The sequence below is a fragment of the Podarcis bocagei genome, assembly GCF_964188305.1.
Source record: "Podarcis bocagei genome assembly, chromosome: 4".
NCBI lineage: Eukaryota > Metazoa > Chordata > Lepidosauria > Squamata > Lacertidae > Podarcis > Podarcis bocagei.
In genome coordinates, this window is record NC_138128.1 from 10,156,489 (window position 1) to 10,181,930 (window position 25,442).

The 25,442-nt window shown below is 42.4% G+C and overlaps 1 protein-coding gene across 1 annotated transcript; it reads left to right on the top strand.

The window, feature by feature from the left end:
- Positions 1–25,225, top strand: MCCC1 (methylcrotonyl-CoA carboxylase subunit 1). Its single transcript, XM_081190208.1, has 19 exons — positions 1–219; positions 2,916–2,962; positions 3,604–3,743; positions 4,649–4,744; positions 6,377–6,498; positions 7,264–7,411; positions 9,154–9,275; positions 11,623–11,734; positions 12,785–12,866; positions 14,329–14,456; positions 15,764–15,947; positions 16,160–16,269; positions 16,838–17,054; positions 17,300–17,386; positions 19,007–19,056; positions 19,265–19,402; positions 20,260–20,367; positions 22,688–22,759; positions 24,988–25,225. Exons 1-19 carry the CDS (start codon positions 155–157, stop codon positions 25,105–25,107), a joined length of 2,148 nt encoding a protein of 715 aa, XP_081046334.1. The 5' UTR covers positions 1–154; the 3' UTR covers positions 25,108–25,225.
- The last annotated feature ends 217 nt before the right edge of the window (positions 25,226–25,442 follow it).

Genomic DNA, 25,442 nt, shown 5'->3' on the forward strand with positions numbered 1-25,442 from the left:
CTCGGCCGGGAGAAGGGCGCTCCCACTTCCCGCGTCGTCGTCCTCCTCCTGGGGCCGCCCATGCCCTGCCTCCTCCCGGGCCCTCCTGATAGGCCCCTCCGCCGCCGCGGCCCAGCCTCCCGTTCCCGCCCAGCCCACCTCCCTCTCAGCAGCCATGGCGGCCTCTGCTCTGGCGGCGGCGGAGTGGCGTCTCCAGGCCCTGCGGGGGCTGCAGTGCCCGTGAGTGCGGCTGGGCCCCGGCAGGGAGGACGGGGCGCGGAGCGGGAGACGAAGAAGGGAGGCCCTGCAGGAATGGACGGGCAAGGCCGACGCCTCGGGGCCTCGTCGTGGGGGCGGGGAGGGGGGGAAGCTGAGTCGCAGCATCCCTCCCCCTCCCCGCTTTTCCTTCATCCGGAGGGGGAAAGGGACTCGGCGGCCCCAGAGAAGAGGGCGCCTCTGAGCACGTGCAGAGTGCATTTTTATTCCACCCTCCAGTCCGCAATAACAAGCAGGACACTCCCACATGTCTTTCGTCCGAGGCAGAGTAGAGCAGGGATACTTCCACTGTTAATTTCCACAAAATTGCTGGGTTGGTATGGGGGGTGGGTTATGTTTGTGTGCGAGGGGAATGGGAACTCTTCTTCTTAATAATAATAATAATAATAATAATAATAATAATAATAATAATAATAATTCACTATTTATACGCTGCCCATCTGGCTGGGTTTCCCCAGCCACTCTGGGCAGCTTCCAGCAAAATATTAAAATACAATAATTCATCAAATAGTCTAAAAACAGTGCTCGCATTTAATAAGAAGCAGCTCTGGCTCCTTCGGATCTTCCAGATGCCTCTTGAAATAAATAAATACAGGTGTGCCAGGGCCAGATATCACCTGACCAGCTGGCAGCTTGAAAGGGCATTGGAGGAATGTGTGTATGTTGTCCGGGAGGAAGCAAGATCTGTTTTTCTCAGGCAAAGTGTTACTCAAGAGGTATCAGAAGGAAATGTTTGAAAACTGATGAATGACTGTTATAGATAGAGAGAAGAGGATTTACCCTACTTGACTATTTTGTGGACGGGTTATAACAGGCATAGGCAAACTCAGCCCTCCAGATGTTTTCGGATTACAACTTCCATCATCCTTAGCTAACAGGACCAGTGGTCAGGGATGATGGGAATTGTAGTCTCAAAACATCTGGAGGGCTGAGTTTGCCTATGCCTGGGTTATAACAATGTATAAAAGCCATAGCAGAAATTGGTAATTGAATAGGTGATGTGTAGGGGGTGGAAAAGAGATGAATGTATTTTGAAATGATAGTTGGAAAAGTTATTTTACTGGGAGCAGCAAAGGAAGGGGGAAAATAAATTATGGAAGATCAATAAAAATAATTGGCAAAAAAATGAAAGGGCATTGCTTCGTGGCGACAGTGTTACTATAAGCGGTTTGCGTGTGGAAAACCATAGGGTCCCGGTGATGCTACAAAGCATTGCTGCCAACAAGTGGGTTAGGTTTTTGTGTTTTTGTCTGCAGAGGTTGGCTTGCATGGCAAACACAAGGATGGCATGGCTGCGTGGAGCAGCTGGAAGAAGGGTGGTGGTGTTTGGGCGAAATGGAGCTTAGGGCTGTATTCTTATGTCGCTGGATCGGCATGGGTAAACAGTTCCCGTCATCTGTAAAGAGAGCCAAGCAAATTCCTGCATTGCAGGGGGCTGGACTACAGGACCCTCCGGGGTCCCTTCCCACTCTACAATTCCATGATTCCATATACTTTTCTAGGACACAATGGAGGAGCTCTTGTGGGATCAGGCCAGAGGCCCATCCAGTCCCACCATTGTGTCCTCACAGTAGCCAGACAGTTGCCTCTGGGAAGCCCACAAGCAACATGAGCACAACAGCGCTCTTCACACCTGCCATTCCCAGCAATCGGTTAGAGGTTTACTGCCTCCAACAGTGGCTAATATATTGTGGCTAATAGCCACTTATAACCTAATCCTCTGTGAATTGGTCTGAACTTCTTTTAAAGCTACCTGTTTGCTGGAAGGAACCAGACACCCCGAATGGCTCGTCCTTGTGGAAATTGTTGAATGGGTTTAGGATTTTGCCCTGGGATGGCCAGTCCAGTAACATATGAATTCAAAACAACTAGGCAGGGGTGTAGTAGGACCCAAGCAGCTGCACCCTATAGGTGAGACAATATTGCAACCAAGCTTGGTGGGATGAGCCCCATCACTGGCTTTCAGACATCTGATAAGGCAGCTTTCTGTGCTCCTAATTGAAATCATTAAAGACCGGGCATACTTTTTGAGATGGCATAAACAGTATTTCCAAATTTGGCCTCACCACAGAAAAGGCAATGCAACATTGATTGTCTTGTTCTCTGTCCTGGGGAAACCCAGCCAGATAAGCGGAGTATAAACATCATTATTATTATTATTATTATTATTATTATTATTATTATTATTATTATTATTATTATTATTATTATTATTTGCCTCCTAGCCTGGAATTTCATACTTGATGCTGTATACTGAGCTGCCATTTCTGTTGACTCCCAAGATTTCTCTTTCGGTTAGTTACCATCAGTTCAGACAACCCCATCAGCACATTGGTGAAGTTAGGGTTGTCCCTATGTGCATTACTTTACACTTAACTTACATGAAACCACACCTGACTCTGTCTTGTTCTCAGCCACGTAGATATGACCAAGTGTACATTTTAAGTGCTGCATTCACACAGCTATGTTCTTCAGATCTGTTCTTACCATGTAGTAGCTCAACTGCAAAAGGAATTGTTAAAGATCAGTCAGGTTTTTTCTTTCTTATTGGCTTCCTCTACCCTTAACAATTGTACCCAGCATTTTATTTCCACCCCAGGAATAGCTCTATCGGCTAAATTTCTACTTTTGTTTTATACTATGCTGTTTCCCTCTTACAGAAAATGGATCTGGACAGCAAGAGTCAGAAAATACTCTTCTGCAAAAGGTGAACTGTTTGGATTATTGTATTTACAGGGGGGGGGGGAGTGTATTTAATGTTAACATTTTTGTAGCATCAGCTCTGCTTTTTTAAAAAATTAAACGCTCACCCTGGGTGCTTGCATCTGAATGTTTTATTTGCAAAGAGCTTGCTGAAGTTTGGCAAGCAGGTAGATGGCAACAGTGTTTCTTTACGTATTGAGCTTTCCTCTAGAAAAGGTAAGTCCAGATTAAATGGGAGAAATACACAAGCTGACATTTCGATGGTAACCATACAGTGGTACCTCAGGTTAAGTATTTAATTCATTCCAGAGGTCTGTTCTTAACCTGAAACTGTTCTTAACCTGAAGCACCACTTTAGCTAATGGGGCCTACTGCTGCTGCTGCGCCGCCAGAGCACGATTTCTGTTCTCATCCTGAAGCAAAGTTCTTAACCTGAAGCACTTGCATGCACGAGGAGCACCCATCTCACACAAAAACCCCCACCTCTGCAAGCACCCACTTCCTTAAGCGAAGAAGCTTTTATTCATGATGTGGAAGACATGTTAAAAATAATAATAGTAATGAAGTTGTGCTACTGTTAGCAGTAACAATCATGGTTTAACACTTTTGAAACTTATTTTCTCCTTTTCTAAAACAAACAAACAGGACAAAGGAATATTGAGAAAGTCCTTGTGGCAAATAGAGGTGAAATAGCATGCCGAGTGATGCGGACTGCCAGAAAGATGGGAGTGAAGTCTGTGGCCATTTACAGTGATGCTGATAGGAATTCAATGCATGTAGCAATGGTAAAACACACATTCGTTAAAACATATAAGGGGCCAACCCTAAAAACAATTGTGAAGAAGCGGAATTAAGTTGAACGTGCAAAGCTGATTTAAACTGAGTCAGATTGTTGTTCCATATGAAACTGGGTTGTCTGCTCTGCCTTCTCCCCTCCATGTGGCTGATTTGTTCCCCAGAGTTTGTAGACGTCAGCTTTCCAATTGTAAATTGAAGTGACATCTTTTCTTTTAAAAGAAAGGGACAACTGAACTTGGATGAAACAGAAAATGCTTGTACAGCCATACCTTGGTTTTCAAACAACTTAGTTCTCAAACCTTTTGGCTCCTGAATGCCACAAACCTGGAAGTGAGTGTTCCAGTTTGCAAACTATTTTTGGAAGCTGAACATCCAATGGGGCTTCTGCAGCTTCCAATTGGCTGCAGGAGCTTCCTGCATCCAATCAGAATCTGCGCTTTGGTTTCCGAACATTTTTGGAAGTCGAATGGACTTCCGGAATGGATTCCGTTCAACTTCCAAGGTACGACTGTAGTAATTAATGCAAACATTTCCACATCTGGAAACTAATGACTCAGTCCTGCTTTATTTGTATCTAGCCTTATTCCAGTTCCCTGGAATATGTTGGAAAGCCAATATACAGATTTATTCTTAATTATATTGCAGACTCAAGTTAAGGGCTCTTTCTTTTAAATTTTCAGACCTACACAGTTTCTTATGTATAAGTCTCTGTATACTCAGTGGAACTCAAAGTAGTCTATAAATTCTGATTCAATTGCGGTTCTGCTGTTTAAGGTCCCCCCCCCCCCAAAAAAAGGTGTCTTGGAATGTAGCTCTAAAATTAGCTGTTCTGCAATTGTCTGAAATGTAGCCAAATAATAATGTAAACACAGGTCCCTTTATTTCATTACAGGCAGATGAAGCGTATTTTATTGGCCCAGCACCATCTCAACAAAGTTACCTGTCCATGGAAAAGATAATGCAGGTGGCCAAAAAGTCAGCAGCGCACGTATGTATTATAACTCGCTTCTTCATTCAACCTGCTTATACATGTATTTTTAAATAGATGCTATTCAGTATTGAGTTTTACGGGGGCAGCCAAGGCCTTAGGAGCAAGTTAGCACAGAGTTCTGTAGTTCCACAATTGAAGAGATTCTCAACATGGTAAATGTGAAGTCCTACATGCATCATTTTAACAGTTAGAAAGACATGAACTTCACTTTAAATCAGATAATTTTCCTTGGATCCCCCACAAGACATTAGGGGTTGCCTTCCTGTTCACTTTTGCCTTTCTCCACTAAAGCTACTTGTGTGGCTCATCTGAATTTTACGGGGAGTGTGTTTTCTCATGTGCTCCTCCCTGTGCACCTAAATCAGCAGCTGAGGGGAAGTTGGTGAGGATATGGGATGGGACTTTATTCGTGATGGAATTGACTCACTCACACCAGAAGCCAAGGATATCTTAGAATAATAGAATCCCAGAATCATAAAACTGTAGAGTTGGAAGGGACCCCAAGGGTCATCTAATCCAACCTCCTGCAATGCAGGAATATTTTGCCCAACGTGAGGCTGGAATCCACAATCCTGAGATTTTGAGTCTCATCCTCTAATCTTAATCATGAGCTTTCCCATTCAGCTAAAACATTGCTATTTTCTTTTGACTCTGATATTCCATTTGGTTTTGTTTGTTTATACATTTGCTGGTATTTTAGCTTTCATTTTAAGTTTGTAAGGTTGTATGTCTAGCTTTTAAAAAAAGAAAACAGAAAACATGGGTTGTGTGTTTATTTCATAGGTTTGTTGTTTTATTTTGCTGCTTTGAATGCCCGTTTGGTGGAGAATGCTGTAAACAAATGGTTCAAATTAATTATTAGGGCTTTAGCTACATAGGGATCTGCTTTATACCAGATCAGATTTCTCAGCATCGTCTGCTTTGACCAGCAGCATCTCTCCAGGCAGAGGACTTTCCTACCACCTTCTAATGAGAGATGCCAGGAATTGAACCTAAGTTATTCCACATGCATTGAGCTGTGGTCATTTCCCATAAAGATGAGCTAGGGAAGGCTGTGTTCTTGCAGCACTGCTGATGCTCCTGCGGTGTTCTGCGCTTGGGCAGAGCTTAGTAGTTGCATCCAGCGTCCTGGTCACACTTCAATGACGCAACATGTGCTAACAAGCAAATGAAAATTTGTGCATTAGATATAATAGTATAGAACTTCGTGTGCCATAAGCCACAGGCATAGGCAAACTCGGCCCTCCAGATGTTTTGGGACTACAACTCCCATCATCCCTAGCTAATAGGACCAGCGGTCAGGGATGATGGGAGTTGTAGCCCCAAAACATCTGGAGGGTTGAGTTTGCCTGTGCCTGCCATAAGCAGTTAATAAAATGGTATTTCCAGTATCCAAGCCTAGAACTTGATTCTACGTTCCTCACTGACTTTCAAAGAAAGCTACAAGAAGCCAAGGCAGACTGTGGAGCATCAGAATGTCCTTCTGATGAACAATATACTTCAGATATTAGGTCATTGCATTTGGGGCTCTGTGCAGCTTCTGAAATAGTTAATTGAGGGAAAGCTCATGCAGGGCACTGTGAGACCTGCCAGTCTCATACAATATGCCCTTGATACTTCCTGTTTTAGGCTATCCATCCAGGCTATGGCTTCCTGTCAGAAAACACAGAGTTTGCAGAGCTCTGCAACAAAGAAGGAATCATTTTTATAGGTCCTCCTTCATCTGCCATCAGAGATATGGGCATTAAGAGGTACTCTGTTTTGCTTCACGGCTAAACCTTTTTGTACAGGGATGTTTACTATAATGGTTAAGATGGTTTTGGGTCTGACTGTGATGGTGCTTTACCAACCTAGTGCTCGCCAGAAGTTTTGGACTACAATTCCCATCAGCCCCAGGTGCTGCAGCTGATGGGAGTTGTAGTCCAGAGTGTCTGGAGGTTACCCAGTTTGGGCAAGGCTGTTAATATAGCCTTGTGTTTGGGCTCCCCCATCCCCTCTTCTGTATGTGCAATGAATTAAGCCTACAGCGTTGTCACTGGTCTGTGGGAATGACCACAAAGTGATATGGTGAACCTCAGCATGGAAGGAAATCTGACTGTGTACAAGGCTGTAGAGCAAGACTAGAATCAAGTTTCAGAGCGTGACATGGCACTTTTCTTACGCAAGCATAAAATTTGCGCTTTTTGAATTTAGCCTTCATAGAGTTGTGGGAAGAACTCTATAAAGAAAAATAAAACAAACAGGAATTTCCCATGTGCTAAAACTGTTTTAAATCTCATGGGCTGATCAGATAAGCATTTTATATGCTGCATGTTCGCATACCGGCGAGTTCTAGTTTGCCCCCTTGTGGCTTCCCAGCATGCATACATGGCAAAGGATACAGTTCCTTTCTGTATGAGAAAATTGTAATGTTGGTAGCAGTCCTAGATTGTGGGAATAAAATGCAGACGATGAGATGTGTAACAATAAGCCCTCACTGACATTGCCACTGAGTATCGAAAAATATTCTTTTGAAGCACTTCCAAAGCTATCATGTCTGCTGCCGGGGTTCCTGTTGTCGAAGGTTACCATGGTGAAGATCAGTCTGACAATTGCTTGGAAGAGCAAGCCGGAAGAATAGGGTATCCAGTCATGATCAAAGCAGTTCGTGGAGGTGGAGGAAAGGTAAGGGCAAAGGAATTTGATCCTCAGCTGATCTACTGTACAAACAGAACAGAGCAAAGATCTTCAGCTCCAGTAAATGAATGCTTAAGGTGTAATGTGCCAATCACTGTGCCAGCGTGACATCTTGGACCCTGGTCACGCTACAAAGTTATCCTATATGCCAAGGGTGGCTAATCTGTGGTCCTCCAGATGTTGCTACACCACAACTCCCACCAGCTTCAGCTGGCATGGTCAATGGTTAAGGATGATGGGAGCAGTTTTAGCCACATCTGGAGGACCACAGAATAGTCAGTCCTGCTGTGCAGTGAACTCAACCTCTTTGTGAGAATCTATGTATTCAAACAGCACCATTCATATTCAGGTTTGCAGGAATACAAAAATAAAATAAAAATAAAACCCTCATTGGGGGGAACCTAAAGGGACACGGGTGGCGCTGTGGGTTAAACCACAGAGCCTAAGGCTTGCCAATCAGAAGGTCGGCGGTTCAAATCCCCTCGATGTGGTGAGCTCCCATTGCTCGGTCCCTGCTCCTGCTAACCTAGCAGTTCGAAAGCACATCAAAGTGCAAGTAGATAAATAGGTATCGCTCTGGCGGGAAGGTAAACGGCATTTCCGTGTGCTGCTCTGGTTCGCCAGAAGCGTCTTAGTCATGCTGGCCACATGACCCGGAAGCTGTATGCCGGCTCCCTCGGCCAATAAAGCGAGATGAGCGCCGCAACCCCAGAGTTGGCCACGACTGGACCTAAGGGTCAGGGGTCCCTTTACCTTTAAAGGGTTTGGGGGCAGGGGCAAACATGCAACAGAAGCTGCCTAATAAGGACTGTGGCTGCTCAGTGGGCACAGAATGCTGACAGGGGGAACAGAAACAGAAAACCAGGGAGGCGCAGGAATGGCGTGTCCTGGAAAAGACATGATGACTAGCTGACTGGTGGAAGCATGAGCCAGAGCACTCTATGTTGCAACATTTGCATGTGGGCCTCAGCTGTCTTTTATCCTTATTTGAATTGCTAGCTGTCACCTCTCCATTAGCACCAGGGCTTGTTGTTGTTGTTTAGTCGTTTAGTCATGTCCGACTTCGTGACCCCATGGACTGGAGCACGCCAGGCACTCCTGTCTTCCACTGCCTCCTGCAGTTTGGTCAAACTCATGTTCGTAGCTTCGAGAACACTGTCCAACCATCTCATCCTCTGTTGTCCCCTTCTTCTTGTGCCCTCCATCTTTCCCAACATCAGGGTCTTTTCCAGGGAGTCTTCTCTTCTCATGAGGTGGCCAAAGTATTGGAGCCTCAGCTTCAGGATCTGTACTTCCAGTGAGCACTCAGGGCTGATTTCCTTAAGAATGGATAGGTTTGATCTTCTTGCAGTCTATGGGACTCTCAAGAGTCTCCTCCAGCACCATAATTCAAAAGCATCAGTTCTTTGGCAATCAACCTTCTCCAAGGCTGAATTACTTGGTTTCATACAACTTCGCCATAATGCATGTTTTGACCATGGCTGTAATGTACCTAACAGGAAAGCGTGAGACAGTGGTTGCCAGTTTGGTCCCTCCTCAAAGTTATTACAACTATATGTTATGTACTCAGTGGCACCTGAACAGTAGCTGATTCAAAGTTAGTACTTTCGTGAGTGATTCATCCATATTGTAAACCAACCTAGCAAAAAAGGATTTGGGAAATCCTATTGTTTTGCACTCACTAATTTTTGCTCAATATTATTCTAATATACTGGTTTTTATCACCGTAGGGCATGAGAATTGCTCTTTCCAAAAAGGAGTTTAAGGAACAATTGGAATCAGCCAGGAGAGAAGCCAAGAAGTCTTTCAACGACGATGCCATGCTGATAGAGAAATTTGTAGATAATCCACGGTAACCAAACCATCTATCTGCTTGTAATCTCTTTAATGAGTTTGTAGAACGAAAGTAGGAGAATTGATGGGGGTGTCTCTGAGTGTGTGTCCTACGGCAGGTGAAGCATCAGCAGCGAATTTGCCCCCCCCCCATCTCAGAAAAGCATGTTCGGGACATTTGGTAGGTGCACAGCACTCCTGCTGCCCTGGAAAATCCAGCCATGGCTGGAGGGAGGTCAAAGCTTGGGTGGCTGTTGGGGTGTTGAGCAAGGGAAACTGAAGATGCCTGATAGACGATTTCCCTAGAGCTCTTGGGACATGGCACCCCAAGGTTGCTGTTTTTGCTGGGTGAGGAATTTATGATAGTAAGAGATGCAGCTATCTCACCCCCCCCAAAAAACCCCTTTTTCTCTTATCACTTTTTCCCACTTCAAGATACTTGCAGACCACAATGTATAGTACTATATATTTTAATAGTAGCAATGAACTATCTATTTAGAAGGCATATGCTGGGTTGTATGGTACATGCTACAGTAGACTACAGTATAAAATATTTCAGGGTTATAGTGATCTTTCTAATCCGTGTTAACAATTGTGAAGCCCCCTTAAAGTAATTGCAAATCACAGGTCCTTCAAGATGACAGTTGTGAGAACAAAACTTACATACACTGAGAAAGCAGGCAATAATAGTTTATTTATATGTGTATACTTTGTTATCTGGTAGCCTCGTGACACATAATGTGTGAAAATGCATTCTGAAGTGTGGAATATTGATTCCAATATATTAGTGATAATTATTCTGGAATATGCTCTGGCCCTATAGACATATATAGTTGTGACAGTGCAAAGTGTAGCTTGCTATCAAAACCTCCTAAATGGGGCACTTTAAGTTCCAGGATAACAGTTCACTACAATGCAGATCACATGCTTGGTTGTCTTTCTGATCCTTCCGTTCATTTAGGGTTTTTAGCACAAGGTAACGAGTCAAGACCTAGTATGTGATATTGCAAACATCAGACACATTGACCTTGTTCTGAATTGCTGTTGGAATTCTAGATCTCTCTGATAACTTACTACTGTTTGAAAACAAAAGTGTGCTTTTGATAAATGTTTGCTTAAGTGCACAGACCTGATGTTAGAGATCAGCATGTTTAAAGTTCTTTTAAGTATGATGAAGGGTAGAAGAAAACACTGATCTTCCTGAAGTTTAACATTGTTTCCAATTCTGAAAAATAAGATTATCTTTAATATATGATAGGTTGTGCTAGTTGTCTTGAAGTGGCACAGACTACCGTGATGGAATAATGCACTTTGCTCTTTAAAAAAATGGCACTAATGCTTCATTGGCACTGATGGACATGAACCTTTATTCATTAATATTTACATCTGAACCTTTATTTGTTAATTTTTTTTAATATGATATTTATTAAAGTTTCAAAGAAAAGATTACATAAATAAAAAGAGAAAAAAAGAAAAGAAAGAAATAAAAAAAAATAAAAATACAAAATACAGAAAAAAGATAATAAACATTAAAAAAAACACATCAATCTTTCCATACCTTACATTTCATTTCCTTACTTCCCTGACCACCTCACACCTCCCTTTTTTGTATTCCAGTTATATTAATTAATTCAGCAATTCCTTTCTCTCTTTGTTTTTATCTTAATCCTTTAACTTAATAAATTATGACTTTGGATTTTCATCTGTTAACAATCCATTTTTACATACACCTTAATAACATTGCTGCTAAAACCACTTAACTTCATTCAAACATCATTCTAACATTCATTAATTTTGCAATATTTCTGTAAATAGTCTTTAAATTTCTTCCAATCTTCTTCCACCGACTCTTCTCCCTGGTCTCGGATTCTGCCAGTCATTTCCGCCAATTCCATATAGTCCATCACCTTCATCTGCCATTCTTCCAGAGTGGGTAAATCTTGTGTCTTCCAATACTTTGCAATAAGTATTCTTTCTGCTGTTGTTGCATACATAAAAAAAGTTCTGTCCTTCTTTGGCACCAATTGGCCGACCATGCCCAGGAGAAAGGCCTCTGGTTTCTTCAGGAAGGTATATTTATATACCTTTTTCATTTCATTATAGATCATCTCCCAGAAAGCCTTAATCCTTGGGCATGTCCACCAAAGGTGAAAGAATGTACCTTCAGTTTCTTTACATTTCCAACATTTATTATCGGGCAAATGATAGATTTTTGCAAGCTTGACTGGTGTCATGTACCACCTGTATATCATTTTCATAATATTCTCTCTTAAGGCATTACATGCCGTAAATTTCATACCTGTGGTCCATAACTGTTCCCAGTCAGCCATCATTACTTTATTTGTTAATTTTTACACCCGAAACAGGCATGTAGAAGTTCAGGTATTTGGAGACCAGCATGGCAATGCAGTTTATCTGTTTGAAAGAGATTGTAGTGTACAGAGAAGACATCAGAAAATTATTGAAGAAGCTCCAGGGGTGAGTGACTAGTTTCTGAAAAGGTGATTGAAATAGATGTAAGTGCCTTTTTTGGTTTACTTTATTAACATATTTTGTGTTTTTCACATGTGATACCAATGGATTCTTGGTATATATTATTATTTTTTGCAGAATATAATACTAGTTTCAGAGACACCCAAACACTTCTAACATGGGATTTTGTGTGTGGTTTTGTTTTTTGTTGTTGTTTTTTTAACCACATTGAGTTTGGAAATCATGATTGCTACCCCAGTATCCTGTTGCTAAACTGTATAGCACATGCACACACTTCTGAAACTACTAGAGAAGCTACTTTTTCTGGAATGTTCTGTTAGTTTATCTGGGGTATATTGAGCTACCTAAGCTATTCCTGAAATGTGTTTTATACCGGTGATGCCTCATTGATTCGACCATGTCTCTATTATGTTCAGCTTACTGATGACTTTGTAACTTATAAAGTAGCACTCAGTGCGTTGGCAGCTAAGAAGATCAGGAGGAAAGAACTAGATAAAATAGCGGTCAACTGCAAAGGGGATTCGGATACAGTATTTAATTTGGCACATTTTACTAGAGAATCTTCTGCTATTCTGCTTTATGCAACAAACAATCTTAGTAGTTGTGACCGTGGTTTATATTGTATGTGTGGTGCCTGATGATTTTTATGGTTATTGCTGTTTTTCCTGAATGATGCCATGGCGTATGGCTAACGCAATATAAGTCTATGATGGTGATGATGATGATTATGTTCAGCATGTGGTTCTAGCAGACTTTATTTATTTAAGCCTTCCGTCAACATGCTTATATTTAAAGGGGCTGGATATTTTTCTTTACAGGTTTTTTAAATCATAAGAGTACAGTTAGGTGATCTGTTCTGGTACACCTTCTCTGTAAGGTTCATTTTATATAGATGAAATGTGGCTTGAATAACTGCATGTGAAAAGAAGAGGGGTTTTTTTAAAAAAATCTGTTTTTCCCCAGATAGATGATACCTGCATACAAGCACATAAATGTGGTATAAATGTAGTAACATCATTTCAACCTTTTTCTTAGCCAGGAATTAAGCCTGAAGTAAGAAGGAAACTTGGAGAGGCAGCTGTCAGGGCAGCTAAAGCTGTGAACTATGTTGGAGCAGGTATTGCAAACTTAACTTCCTTTTAGTGCTGTATTTAGTTTCACATATACTTCACATATGTACCCATAGTTTCACATATGTACCCATATGGGAGGCATGTTTAGAGGAAGGTTGCTTTAAGTAGAACGGTAGAGTTTATAAAGTGATTCTAGCTCTAACTTGGGTGGTTAAAATTCTAAACTGCAAAGGAAGGATTAGAAAAACACCACCCAGAATAATATTGTCTGTACATTTATTTATTTTTTCAATCTTGATGTGAAGTCTGTAGCCACAGATTTAGCTAGCTATTTTAAGTGAACATGTAAAGGTCACTCATCTTTATCTTTGTGGCTCTTGGCCGTGTGTTCCCTTTCTCTCTGCCCTTTCATTCCTTGTTGCCTTTCCCCTCTCAGTCTCCTGTCTTTTGGTTTTCTTTTCATGCCCTTCATAATTCCCTGCACCTTGTACTTTTATTTTCCTGGGATGTTCAGCCCGGACACTGAGATCCAGCACCGAGGGCCTTCTGGTGGTTCCCTCACTGCGAGAAGTGAGGTTACAGGGAACCAGTCAGAGGGCCTTCTCAGTGGTGGCGCCCGCGCTGTGGAACGCCCTCCCATCAGATGTCAAGGGAAATAAGCAACTATCCTACTTTTAAAAGACATCTGAAGGCAGCCCTGTTTAGGGAAATTTTTAATGTTTAATGCTGCATTGTGTTTTTAATATTTGATTGGGAGCCGCCCAGAGTGGCTGGGGAAATATTATTATTATTATTATTATTATTATTATTATTATTATTATTATTATTATTATTATTATTATTATTATCTGCCTCACTGCTTCTGTCCAGAATAAGGGAAGCTCAGACAGCCACTGGCCCAATTGCACACCATTCTAAGCCAAAGCATGACTTAGCACAAATGTGCTGCCTTTCAAGGAGGATATCACAACTACTTTGCTTTCCCAGGGGTTTTTAAGTCAGTGCAGTGCAGCAGCGAAGCCCAGGTTTGACTTAGTGTGTCATTCAAAGCCAGGCTCGTGGGTGAGATCTCTTCTCCTTAACCACGATCTGTAGCTAAAGCTTGTCCTATGGTTTGTCCTATGGTTGCAGGTTATGGTTTGAAAGGCATGCTGTGCCAAACTTTGGCTGTCCTGCACTGTCCCCAAAAGCCCAGGGAGGGGCAAAATGACTGCAAGCTTCTCTTCTGAAGCCAGTGTGTTTGTGTGGTCACAGTAAGCCAGAATCTGAATAGGTTTAAGACTGCATTTGACTGAGAAATATTTCCACTGGATTAGGGTGTTATACTTCCTGGAGGGTTTCCAAGCTGTGGTTTTGGATCAGGTTTTTAAAAATATAGTTAAGATGCTTCATATTGACAACAGACAGCAAACTCTGCGGACAGTGGCGTTATGCTGGGATCAGTGGGACTTTGTTTAGAGAAAGCATTTCCACCACTATTAAATGTACCAATCTTAAATATTTCAGGAACAGTGGAGTTTATTATGGATAGAGAGCATAATTTCTATTTCATGGAGATGAACACCAGGCTGCAAGTGGAGCACCCAGTTACTGAGATGATCACTGGGACAGACTTGGTAGAGTGGCAACTTAAGGTAAGGGCTTATGAGGGCAGCATCCATAGGAACATAGGAAGCTGACTCATACTGAGCCAGACCCTTGGTCCTTCTGATTCAGAATTGTCAGTGCTTATTGGCGGAAGCTCTCTATAGAGTTTCAGACTGTGGGCATTCCCAACCCTACCTGAAGGTGGTGGGGATTGAACCAGAGACTTTGTGCATGCCAGTAAGATGCTCTGCCTGTGCCTCCATTTGAAGCCAAGCATTGTGTCAGGGAACTGACATCAGAGTGAAAGGAGAAGGAGAGGCTCCCCGATTCTGCAGGAGAAGGTACCAGCACCAGGGGGAGACGCAGCTTGGTAGAGGGGGAAGGAAATCGGCGTAACACCAAGGATCCAGGAGGGCAAATGGGGGAAGCGGGGGAAGAGCTCTGGGATTCTTCCCTGGACATCAGTGAGGAGAGCACTGGTCCTCCACTACCCACGCCCTCCCGGCGCAGAAGACTCCCGCGCAGTGAGAGGCAGAGACGACTGGGAGTCAAACAGCTTTTATGCTGGAAAAGGTTTAAGAAACGCCCACAGACAGATACTGCTAGCGACTGAGGCAGCCACGCTGAGATGGGCTGCGCAGTCAGGACGGTTTAACCCAGGCAATTAAGCTCCCTAACGGGGACAGTTTACGCACGAGTAACTCAAACCCATTACACATTGCTTTTTACCACCAGTGTGGGAAGGTTTCTCCTTGGGACAGTGAATTCTCACTCTTTCTGTCTGGGCTGATGCTAAATTGGGCATTGAATGAGAGTATGTAAATGCAGTAATATTAGAAGTTAAGGATGCATCGAGAACGGCAGGCGGGAAGTCACTTGAACAAAATTGTATTAATTGGGAAATATTTTGTATAATTAGGTTGAGATCTGGAAAATCAATAAAAATAATTGGCAAAAACGTGAACGAGGATCTGGAATAGACTTGCTTCAAGTTATTCCACTGTGTGAGTGCTTTCCCACACAACGTTTGCTACAGTCTGACATGAGAATTAAAAATGGGAAGGATTAGCTAGTTGCAGGTATTATAGAATTCAATCTTTTGCTCTGTAGATGGTTTGTGAATGAGAGTTTAAAGCAGGAATTGCCAACCTTCTTTTCTGTCTGCTGTACAGCTGTCAAAGGCACAAAAACCCTCTTTTTTGTGTGCAGTGTAAACCCTAAACCTCAAATACCTCAAGGATTTCTACTACTCAAATTTTGCTGCACGGTTTTTCTGTGATTCCTTGATACCCTCACAGTCCAAAGACACTATTCTCAATCCTGTAGAAAAAAGCAAAACTCTTTTTCTTTACAGGTTGCTTCAGGGGAGAAGATTCCTTTGACTCAGGAAGAGATCTCTCTTAATGGACATGCTTTTGAAGCTAGGATCTATGCCGAAGATCCCAACAACAACTTCATGCCGGGGGCTGGACCCTTATTGCATTTGTCTACACCACCCTCTGACAGTTGCACCAGGATAGAAACCGGGGTAAGACAAGGTAAACTGAACCTCCTTGCTGCAAATTAGTGTCAGGGACATTCTTTTCGCTTTAAGGGGGCGATCGTAGTTTCAAAAGCAAAGGTTTACTAGTCTACCCTTTGCCTTGACCAGGTTTTCCATACCTGACTAAAGGAAGTAACAGGGTACGAACTGACTCCTTTTTAAGTTACTCATTCTGGCAAATTGCTACCCCAACTCTTCCTATTTCAGGGGATGAGGTTTCTATATACTATGACCCAATGATTGCCAAGTTAGTCGTTTGGGCAGAGGATCGTCAAGCAGCGTTAAGGAAATTAAGATACTGCCTTCGGCAATATAATGTAAGTACAGGCGACATTATGATTTATAAAGTTTGGGTCCTATCCAGTGCTTTTCCTCTGGGGGGACGCAGGGGTACGTGTACCCCTAAACATTTTGTGCTGCCCTGACCAACAGACCAGCTGTCTCTGCAATAGCAGCACGGACTGGACATTTGTCATTCTCCCTGCTGGTGCCCAGGGAGGGGAGTCTGGGGCAGCCGTGGTGGAGGCGAGGGCAGCCGTCCTCCTCCTCCTCCTGCCGGGCTAGAGCCAGCTAGTGAGTGCTTGTCCCTCCTTGTTCAAGCCAACCCCGCCATCGCCATCGTTCAAGCTCCGCCACCTTGAGTCCCTCGTCTGGGGGTAGGGGGAAGAAGAGGGGGAGCAGCCAAAATGAGAGTACCCCTAAACATTTTTAAAGAAAAAAAGCACTGGTCCTCTCTGATAAAGTAGGGGAGGGAGACCTGTGGCCTTCCAGGTGTTTTTGGACCTCATCTCCCATCATCTGTGACTATGCCTGTTGGCGCACGTGACTGCGGCAAATGGCTTGCCTTCACCTGGTGTGCTTTCTTTGTTCCCTTTCCCTCGGCAGATTATAGGGCTAAGCACCAATGTTGATTTCTTGCTGGACCTCTCAGGCCACCCGGAGTTTGAGGCTGGAAATGTTCACACCAATTTTATTCCACAACATTACGATGAGCTATTTCCACCCAAAGAGGCAATATCTGAAGTGGCCTTATGCCAGGCAGCGCTTGGACTCATACTGAGGGAGAAAATTGTGACCAACACTTTCAGAATGCAATCAGGAGGTAGGCTTGAGGCATCTTTGGCTTTTTAGAATCCTTTCTTTTACAGGGAAGAATGTTCCATGTGTGTCTACTCTCCCTCTCTCCCCCCTCTCTCTTTCTTTTATTTATTTGTTTCACATTCATAAGCAACAATTTTCCAGATCCTATAATTGCTTATAAGCAGAATTCTCTGCTTGAAAGAGCTCCCCCATTCATTTCATCGGAGCATTAACTGAATCTTTCTCCCTCCATTTTTTATATTCCAGATAAGTTCTCTCCATTTGCATCCAGCAGTGGAAGAAGAATAAATATACCTTACGTTAGAAACCTGACTCTTTTAGATGGTGAAAATAGTAAGTGACTTAGTTCTGAATGCCAAGAATTTGAGTGGCAATCTTTATTCTATAGCTGAGGAGGACAAAGAGACATACAAGAGTACAATAATTCAAAATGCCGTTCTTTTTATGATTTATATAGATCACTTGGCATGTACTTAAACTGCAAGCATGGCTTTTTGTTTTCTTTGTTACTTTCATCAGAGCTGCCCCATATTGCCTGGTTGTTTTTGCAAAGACCTGTTTTGTTCATGCTGTTCAACATTCTCAAAACTTCGGGAAGCAGGCCTTGCCACTACTGCATGCTTACATAGGATTAGATGTGCCCTAGGTATAATACTGAGGGATTTTAGTATTTTGTGGGAGCACTCAGGGCTGATTTCCTTCAGAATGGATAGGTTTGTGGGAGACCTTTTTTGTGCTAAGGGCTGCTTCACCCTGCTGGAAAGCTGTTGGGAGGCTACATATCTGTTTCAGTGTTGTATGTGCAGTCACACACCCTTAACACATGCAAAGACAGGCACATAGTCATATATGCACAGAAAGCTATTTCCCATGAAAACTCTACTCAAGTTCCACATTCTGTTTTCTCTAAAGTTTCTGAAAAGAAAGGAAGTACTCCAACACCCTTCCCTGCCCTGACATGCAAAAAGAACTCAGTTGTCTAAGCAGCACATCTGAACCACGACCCCTCTCTTAAAACAATACATTTCAGGGTGCAGTTGCATCCTAAAAATTGATGGCATGCAGTTGCTTTTTTGCACACTTGCAAGGGGCCACAATTCGAGACCGAGCCCTAGAAGGCCTGCTTCTGCATTGACACCAAGTGGTCATCCGCAACTGGCAGTGCCTTCTCAGAAGTTCTTAAAGATCAGCTTGGCCTGTATTGGGGAAGTTGGTCTGCTAGGTAGCCTAGTCCTAAGATGTTTAGGGCTTTAACTGCTAACAACAAAACATTGAACATGGCTCAGTAGCTGACAGGTAGCCAGTGCATATCTACTAAAGTGGTACCTCTAGTTAGGAACGTAATTCATTACGGAGGTCTGTTCTTAACCTGAAACTGTTCTTAACTAGAGGTGTGCTTTCCTAATGGGGCCTCTTGCTGCCACTGCGCCGCCGGCACACGATTTCCATTCTCATTCTGGGGCAAAGTTCTCAACTCGATTTAACTCTTCTAGGTTAGCAGAGTTTGTAACCTGAAGCGTTTGTAACTCGAGGTACCACTGTACGTGTAAAGCTGTGTCTCCCACCTAGCAGCTACATTTTGTACTTTTCAGCCGCTTCTGAACCAGGTGCAAGGGCAGCCTCACATTAGTTTAATTGTGAATCACTGTAGAGGCACAGTATGGCAGAAGGTGGAAGATGATGAAGGGAACAAGGAGCCCACTCTTGTGGAGAATGGGGAGAGAGAGTGGAGGTGAAACTACTTAGATCTTTCAACAGATAAGTGGCATACAAATTTTAAAAATAAAGATAAATGGAGAGGAGTTGAGCGACCTCAAAGTGGTGCAGCTCAATTGGATCTGCATTATTTTTGGGTTTTAATTCCTCCTCTCCCCTAAAAAAAAAAAACGCACACACACACACACACAAAAAAAACCCCACTTGGAAGTAATTTAAATCTTTATTTTCTAACAGAAGTGAATATGACCGTAACCTACAATCATGATGGATCATATGACATGCAGGTAAACATCCTCTATGTAATTTGAGTTACTTTTTCTGTGTAGTTTTTTGCAAATCCTTTGTGGCCTATATGTATTTGACCCAATCCCATCTCTGTGGACTGAGACAAATAGGATAGAGTTTCTAAGGGGCATATGGGTGCCTTTTTTCATATTGGTGAGCCTTAAAGTTTCTCCTCTCATTGTCTGATGCTATGTAATTGTATTTCAGATACAGAATAAATCTTTCCATGTTTCTGGAAATCTTTCGAGTGATGGTGATTTGGATTGCATAAGATGTTCAGTAAACGGAGTTGTTCATAAATCCAAGGTGGTGATTTTGGGCGATGCCATTCACCTCTTCTCACCGGTAATATTTTCTACTTAATTTATCTGGAGAATAAATTCACAGCCTGGGAAATGAGTGGTTTTTGTTTGTTTTTTTAAAAAAGGGAAACAATTACAGATCTGGATACATCTATTTACATTTGGGAGAACAGAGACTGAATGTGTGGCTCTAAACCTTTATGTAAGCAGCCCATAATATTCTTGTGACACTTGAAAATTCATAGCTTTAATTAGTAGCTAAGGCTAATTAGTCGATACTGAACTGTTCAATGAATATATTGGCTTGTAAAGCTAAATGCCTCACATCTTTAAGTCATAAGGATGGGGAGTTGGGGCATGGATCTTAAAATTTAAAAGAATATCCTAAATGACTAGATGTCTGTGTAAGCTCCTGTGAATCAGGGCTGCAATATTTGAAATGTATTCATGAGGAATTACACATTTTTAATCCAGCCCATTCATATTCATGCTTTATATCATTTCCAAAATATGTGTTGGCTTAGACTCGCATCCTTTTCATACATTATTGTTATTGCTACATCTTGGAAGTAAGTTAAGTCTAAGTAGGCTTGGGAAGTAAATTCAAAATAAGGTAACAAATTACCTTGGTGTTTTCTGAATTACATTCACAACCTCCTTTATAAGAAGGAATATTCTGTTGGTGGTCTCAGAAGGCTGCTTTTTCAGTAAAAAGTGATTAAAGGGAATTAAAATGGTTCTCTTAGTGAACATCATGTAAACTCCTTGTCAATAAATCAAGTGTTTAATGTCCATCCTAGTTACACCTGTCATTTCAGGATGTGGAAAATATAGGTTTGTACCAGCTGTAAAAAGTATTGTTGCGCTCATCTGTTCTTGGTGTATTTTTATTTTCTCCAGGAAGGTAGTGAGCAGATTGGTCTTCCTGTGCCAAAGTATTTATCCGGAGTGGGTTCAGTTGGAGATCAGGGCGGGGCTGTGGCCCCCATGACGGGGACAATAGAAAAGGTAATTCTGGAGGGATCTGTGTGTGGGTGTGGCAGAGCTTTTTCTCTTTGTAAACTGCTTCACAGGTTTTTAAAAACAATTGGCATATGAATTTTATGAAATAAATAAATATATGAGGTTCATTGCCCTTTTGTACCAAAGGTGATGCATTGATGTGTCCTACGGATTTCACTCCTAGTTACTTATCATCCTTCCTTACTGTAGAGTGTGGTTGCCTTCAGTAGATTGCTACTTACTTTGCAACTAGCCGCTTCCTTTAAGCTCCTCTGCTGAAGAATCTTGAGGAATTGCAGCAAATTCTGGAGCATGTTCTCACTTCATGCAAGGCAATTAGCAGGTCTTTTGAGTCTCCTCCCCCCCTCCCCCATGTGAACTGAGAATATGGCCAGGAACACGTAGGGGAATTGAAGACAATATTACGTTCAAGGAAGCTTGTCCATTGCGATGGATCTTCTCACTGAAGCTCATTGAGTTAGAATCATAGAATCATAGAATCATAGAGTTGGAAGAGACCACAAGGGCCATCTAGTCCAACCCCCTGCCAAGCAGGAAACAACATCAGAGCACTCCTGACATATGGTTGTCAAGCCTCTGCTTAAAGACCTGCAAAGAAGGAGACTCCACCACACTCCTTGGCAGCAAATTCCACTGTCGAACAGCTCTTACTGTCAGGAAGTTCTTCCTAATGTTTAGGTGGAATCTTCTTTCTTGCAGTTTGGATCCATTGCTCCATGTCCGCTTCTCTGGAGCAGCAGAAAACAACCTTTCTCCCTCCTCTATGTGACATCCTTTTATATATTTGAACATGGCTATCATATCACCCCTTAACCTCCTCTTCTCCAGGCTAAACATGCCCAGCTCCCTTAGCCGTTCCTCATAAGGCATCGTTTCCAGGCCTTTGACCATTTTGGTTGCCCTCCTCTGGACACGTTCCAGTTTGTCAGTGTCCTTCTTGAACTGTGGTGCCCAGAACTGGACACAGTACTCCAGGTGAGGTCTGACCAGAGCAGAATACAGTGGCACTATTACTTCCCTTGATCTAGATGCTATACTCCTATTGATGCAGCCCAGAATTGCATTGGCTTTTTTAGCTGCCGCGTCACACTGTTGGCTCATGTCAAGTTTGTGGTCAACCAGAACTCCTAGATCCTTTTCACATGTACTGCTCTCAAGCCAGGTGTCACCCATCTTGTATTTGTGCCTCTCATTTTTTTTGCCCAAGTGCAATACTTTACATTTCTCCCTGTTAAAATTCATCTTGGAGTTCCTCAAGTAAATTTCCTGGGACTCCCTTGAAAAGGATTTCTCAGCTGTCTTCCTTCTTCATTGCCATCTGACTGTAATCTCTTTGTCCTCACAACTAGCTGTTGGTTCACATCACCTGCTGTCAAACATTATAAACCCTCTAGGCTGCATTGCTGCTCTGTGCTGCTGCTTTGTTCATCAGTTTGCTTTGTGGCTTTACTTTATGATATTATTATTATTATTATTTGTACTTGTTTTAATAGTGGCATTTTTGTAACTTGCCCTGGGACTATTCCATGAAGGGCCAGGCATTAAGTACGACTCATAAACAAAGATGGCAGGTGATTTCATGTTCTCTAATTCTTACAGCCCGTTTACTCATGGTGTGGATTTACTTGCAACTGGGGGCTCCTCTGGGTTTTTTTTTTTAATTGCACATGCATGATGATATGCACTCACGATGCTGTCAGGGTGGTCATACATGATCCCAATTTTCAATATTTTAGGATGCTCATACAGCTTCATGTCCAGTCAGTGCATATACTGTAGTGTCCTGCTGAAATCCTGTAACCACAAATATTCCGGGGGTGTTTTTTTTGGTCCCACTTTCATTGCACTATTGCCTGTCCGGACAGCGATGATGTGGTCGCATTGGCGAAGCAAAGCAGAACAACTAAAGCAGAATAAATCCATCATTAATACACTCTTACTATGTCAAGAATATATTGCAGAACACACCTGCAATAAAACACCAGTCTGGAACATACATATAGCAAGAGCCATGACCAGTCATCCCTCCCTAGAGCATATGCCTCTATAATACATACATGGTGATAAATGTTCACATGAACAAATTATATTTTTGGGTGCACATTTTCATAGGTGCACTTTTAAAAAGTCACTGTGTTGGAGAAACCAGCTGCAAAGGTAAACTTAGAAAAAGATTGCCATTCTTCATCCTCACACAAGGAATCTTTTGTGCTCTTTATTGCTTTCTGTAAACTTGGAGAGAAACTCTATATTTGTATAGGAGGAACGTGACACCTGGTTTCTCACTCGCTTTTCAATTTGTTAGGTGTTTGTGAAAGCTGGTGATAAAGTCCAAGTCGGAGACCCGCTGATGGTTATGATAGCTATGAAAATGGAGGTGAGTATCATAACATTTTAATCATGGAGAAGACAAGAGGGATTTGGTTTTGGTTTATTAGCACATCATATAAAGTGTGCCTTAAATGTTGCAGGCATAGTATGTTAACTGACTAGTTGTTTAAGGATTGTGCTGGTTTTATTGGCATGACTGATTTCTAGCTGTAACAAACTGTCCTAATGTTTCCCAGGAGCAAATCTTCCATTGCGTTTGCATGCTGGAATATTCTGTATAGTTTAGAAAAATGATCCCTTGCCCCCCCCCCCGTCATTTAAGCATTTCTATTCTATCCAAGGCTTGGTGCTATACAAATTCCAACAAGCAAAGAATCTCTCTTAAAAACCACTGCATTTTTTCTTCATAATGCTCCTAGTAATTAATCTAAACCGTTGCAGGGTATGCATTTATAACTGTGTTTTGGCCTTGCTGGGTTCCTTAATAATAACCTCAAACAAACTGGCTCAGTTTGCCTTATTAATTGGATTCCACCTTGCGCACTGAACTATTGTTAGGCACTGTTGTAGAGCAGTGTGTAAACAAAAGTGGTGCCGTGTCAGAAATGGTAGAAATCGTAACTTGATGCTAAGTGACCCTTTTCCTCAAGCATTATATCATGTGCGAGCTTTTGACCCATCATTTTGATATAGCCTTGCATGACACACACTTAATTTCTAAAGCCAAAACCCAAAAATATCCTCTTAAGCACTCAGTCTAGCCTTAAAGGTTTAGAGCAGGGGAGAAAAAGACAAAATCTAGGGCAGGTAGATGCAGCTACTGGAGGGCCAGGTGATAGAACCTTCAGCATCCTACCAGAACTTTGGCCAATGTCCCAGCCACCTCTGCCAAAGTAATTAAAATGTGGTCTTCAATAGAATATAATTTGTAATATGCTTTTACAGGTATAAATCTGTGAAATTTGTAGGACAGCGATCAGTGCTGTGATAAAAGTGCCCTGGGAGCAGTGCTATCATGGCACCGGTCTGTTTGGGAGGAACGAGAACCTCGGCTGAGTCTGGGTACCACTTCCTCCCCAGCAGACAGTGTGATCACCTGATTGGCTGATGGGAGGATGCCCCATAGCTCTGATGTGCAATAGATAACCATCGTTCGCACAGAAAGGGTTAACTTCCCACTCTGCCCCATCCTACTCTGCAGATAATTGTTGCTGTGATTGTTGTTGTTTAGTGGTTTGGTCATGTCTGACTCTTCATGACCCCATGGACCAGAGCATGCCAGGACTCCTGTCTTCCGCTGCCTCCCGCAGTTTGGTCAGACTCATGCTGGTAGCTTTGAGATCACTGTCCAACCATCTCATCCTCTGTCGTCCCCTTCTCCTTGTGCCCTCAATCTTTCCCAACATCAGGGTCTTTTCCAGGGAGTCTTCTCTTCTCATGAGGTGGCCAAAGTATTGGAGCCTCAGCTTCACGATCTGTCCTTCCAGTGAGCACTCAGGGCTGATTTCCTTCAGAATGGATAGGTTTGATCTTTCAAGAGTCTCCTCCAGCACCATAATTCAAAAGCATCAATTTTTCAGCGATCAGCCTTCTTTATGGTCCATCTCTCACTTCCATACATTACTACTGGGAAAGCTTTAACTGTTGCTGTGATAAGGTTACCTAAAAGCAAAGTGATATGTTCTTATCTGTTGGGATGGAATAGAGGAATCCAATACTGACGCTAGGTAGCTCTCCCTGCCCCCCTACCTTAACATTTCTGCATCCATTGTTGTACTTGGATATTTATCTGTATCAATAAAAATTAAAATTTCTGTTCAGTAAATCAGCATTCTTTCGTTTGAGCCCTGAACCATGGGTTTTGGGTATAATGTCTGCACAGGAATCCTGTACAGTGGTACCTCAGGTTACATACGCTTCAGGTTACATACGCTTCAGGTTACAGACTCCGCTAACCCAGAAATAGTACCTTGGGTTAAGAACTTTGCTTCAGGATGAGAACAGAAATCGTGCTCCGGCGGCGCGGCAGCAGCAGGAGGCACCATTATCTAAAGTGGTGCTTCAGGTTAAGAACAGTTTCAGGTTAAAACAGACCTCCAGAACGAATTAAGTACATAACCAGAGATACCACTGTATTGGCTTATAGATGATCTGCATATTTTAAATGAGGTGCCCTAATATATTGCTCTTATTTGTACAACTGATGGTGCCAACTTGAAGTTTTAAATAGAGAAACAGTGATTGTTTAGCTAATGTATACTTCTTTCTCTGCAGCATACCATACGGGCTCCAAAGGCGGGAATAATTAAGAAGGTTCATTACCAGGAAGGATCACAGGCCAACAGACATGCTCCACTAGTTGAGTTAGTGGAAGAAGACTCTGAATCTGAATAATCCCTGGTGAATGTCGGTGATGCCTTTTGATTTTTTTCCTGATTCTTTTTTATTCCTCAAGAAAACATCTTTATATTTTATTAATTTAATTATTACTAATAAAATGCTATTATAATAATTTGAATAGTTTCTCATCACAACTTTAGACTGCCTCCAAATTCTGTGCTTCACTTGATTACTCAACAACTGATGCAAAAACGGCAGAGTTTTGCGGCCCCTTAAAGACTTAACACATTTATCACTTTCATGGGCTGCAGCCCATTTCACCAGGCACAGGAAGCGTTATTCTGAGTTGTGGGATGGAATCATAAGCAGTGAGGCCACTAAATTGGAGA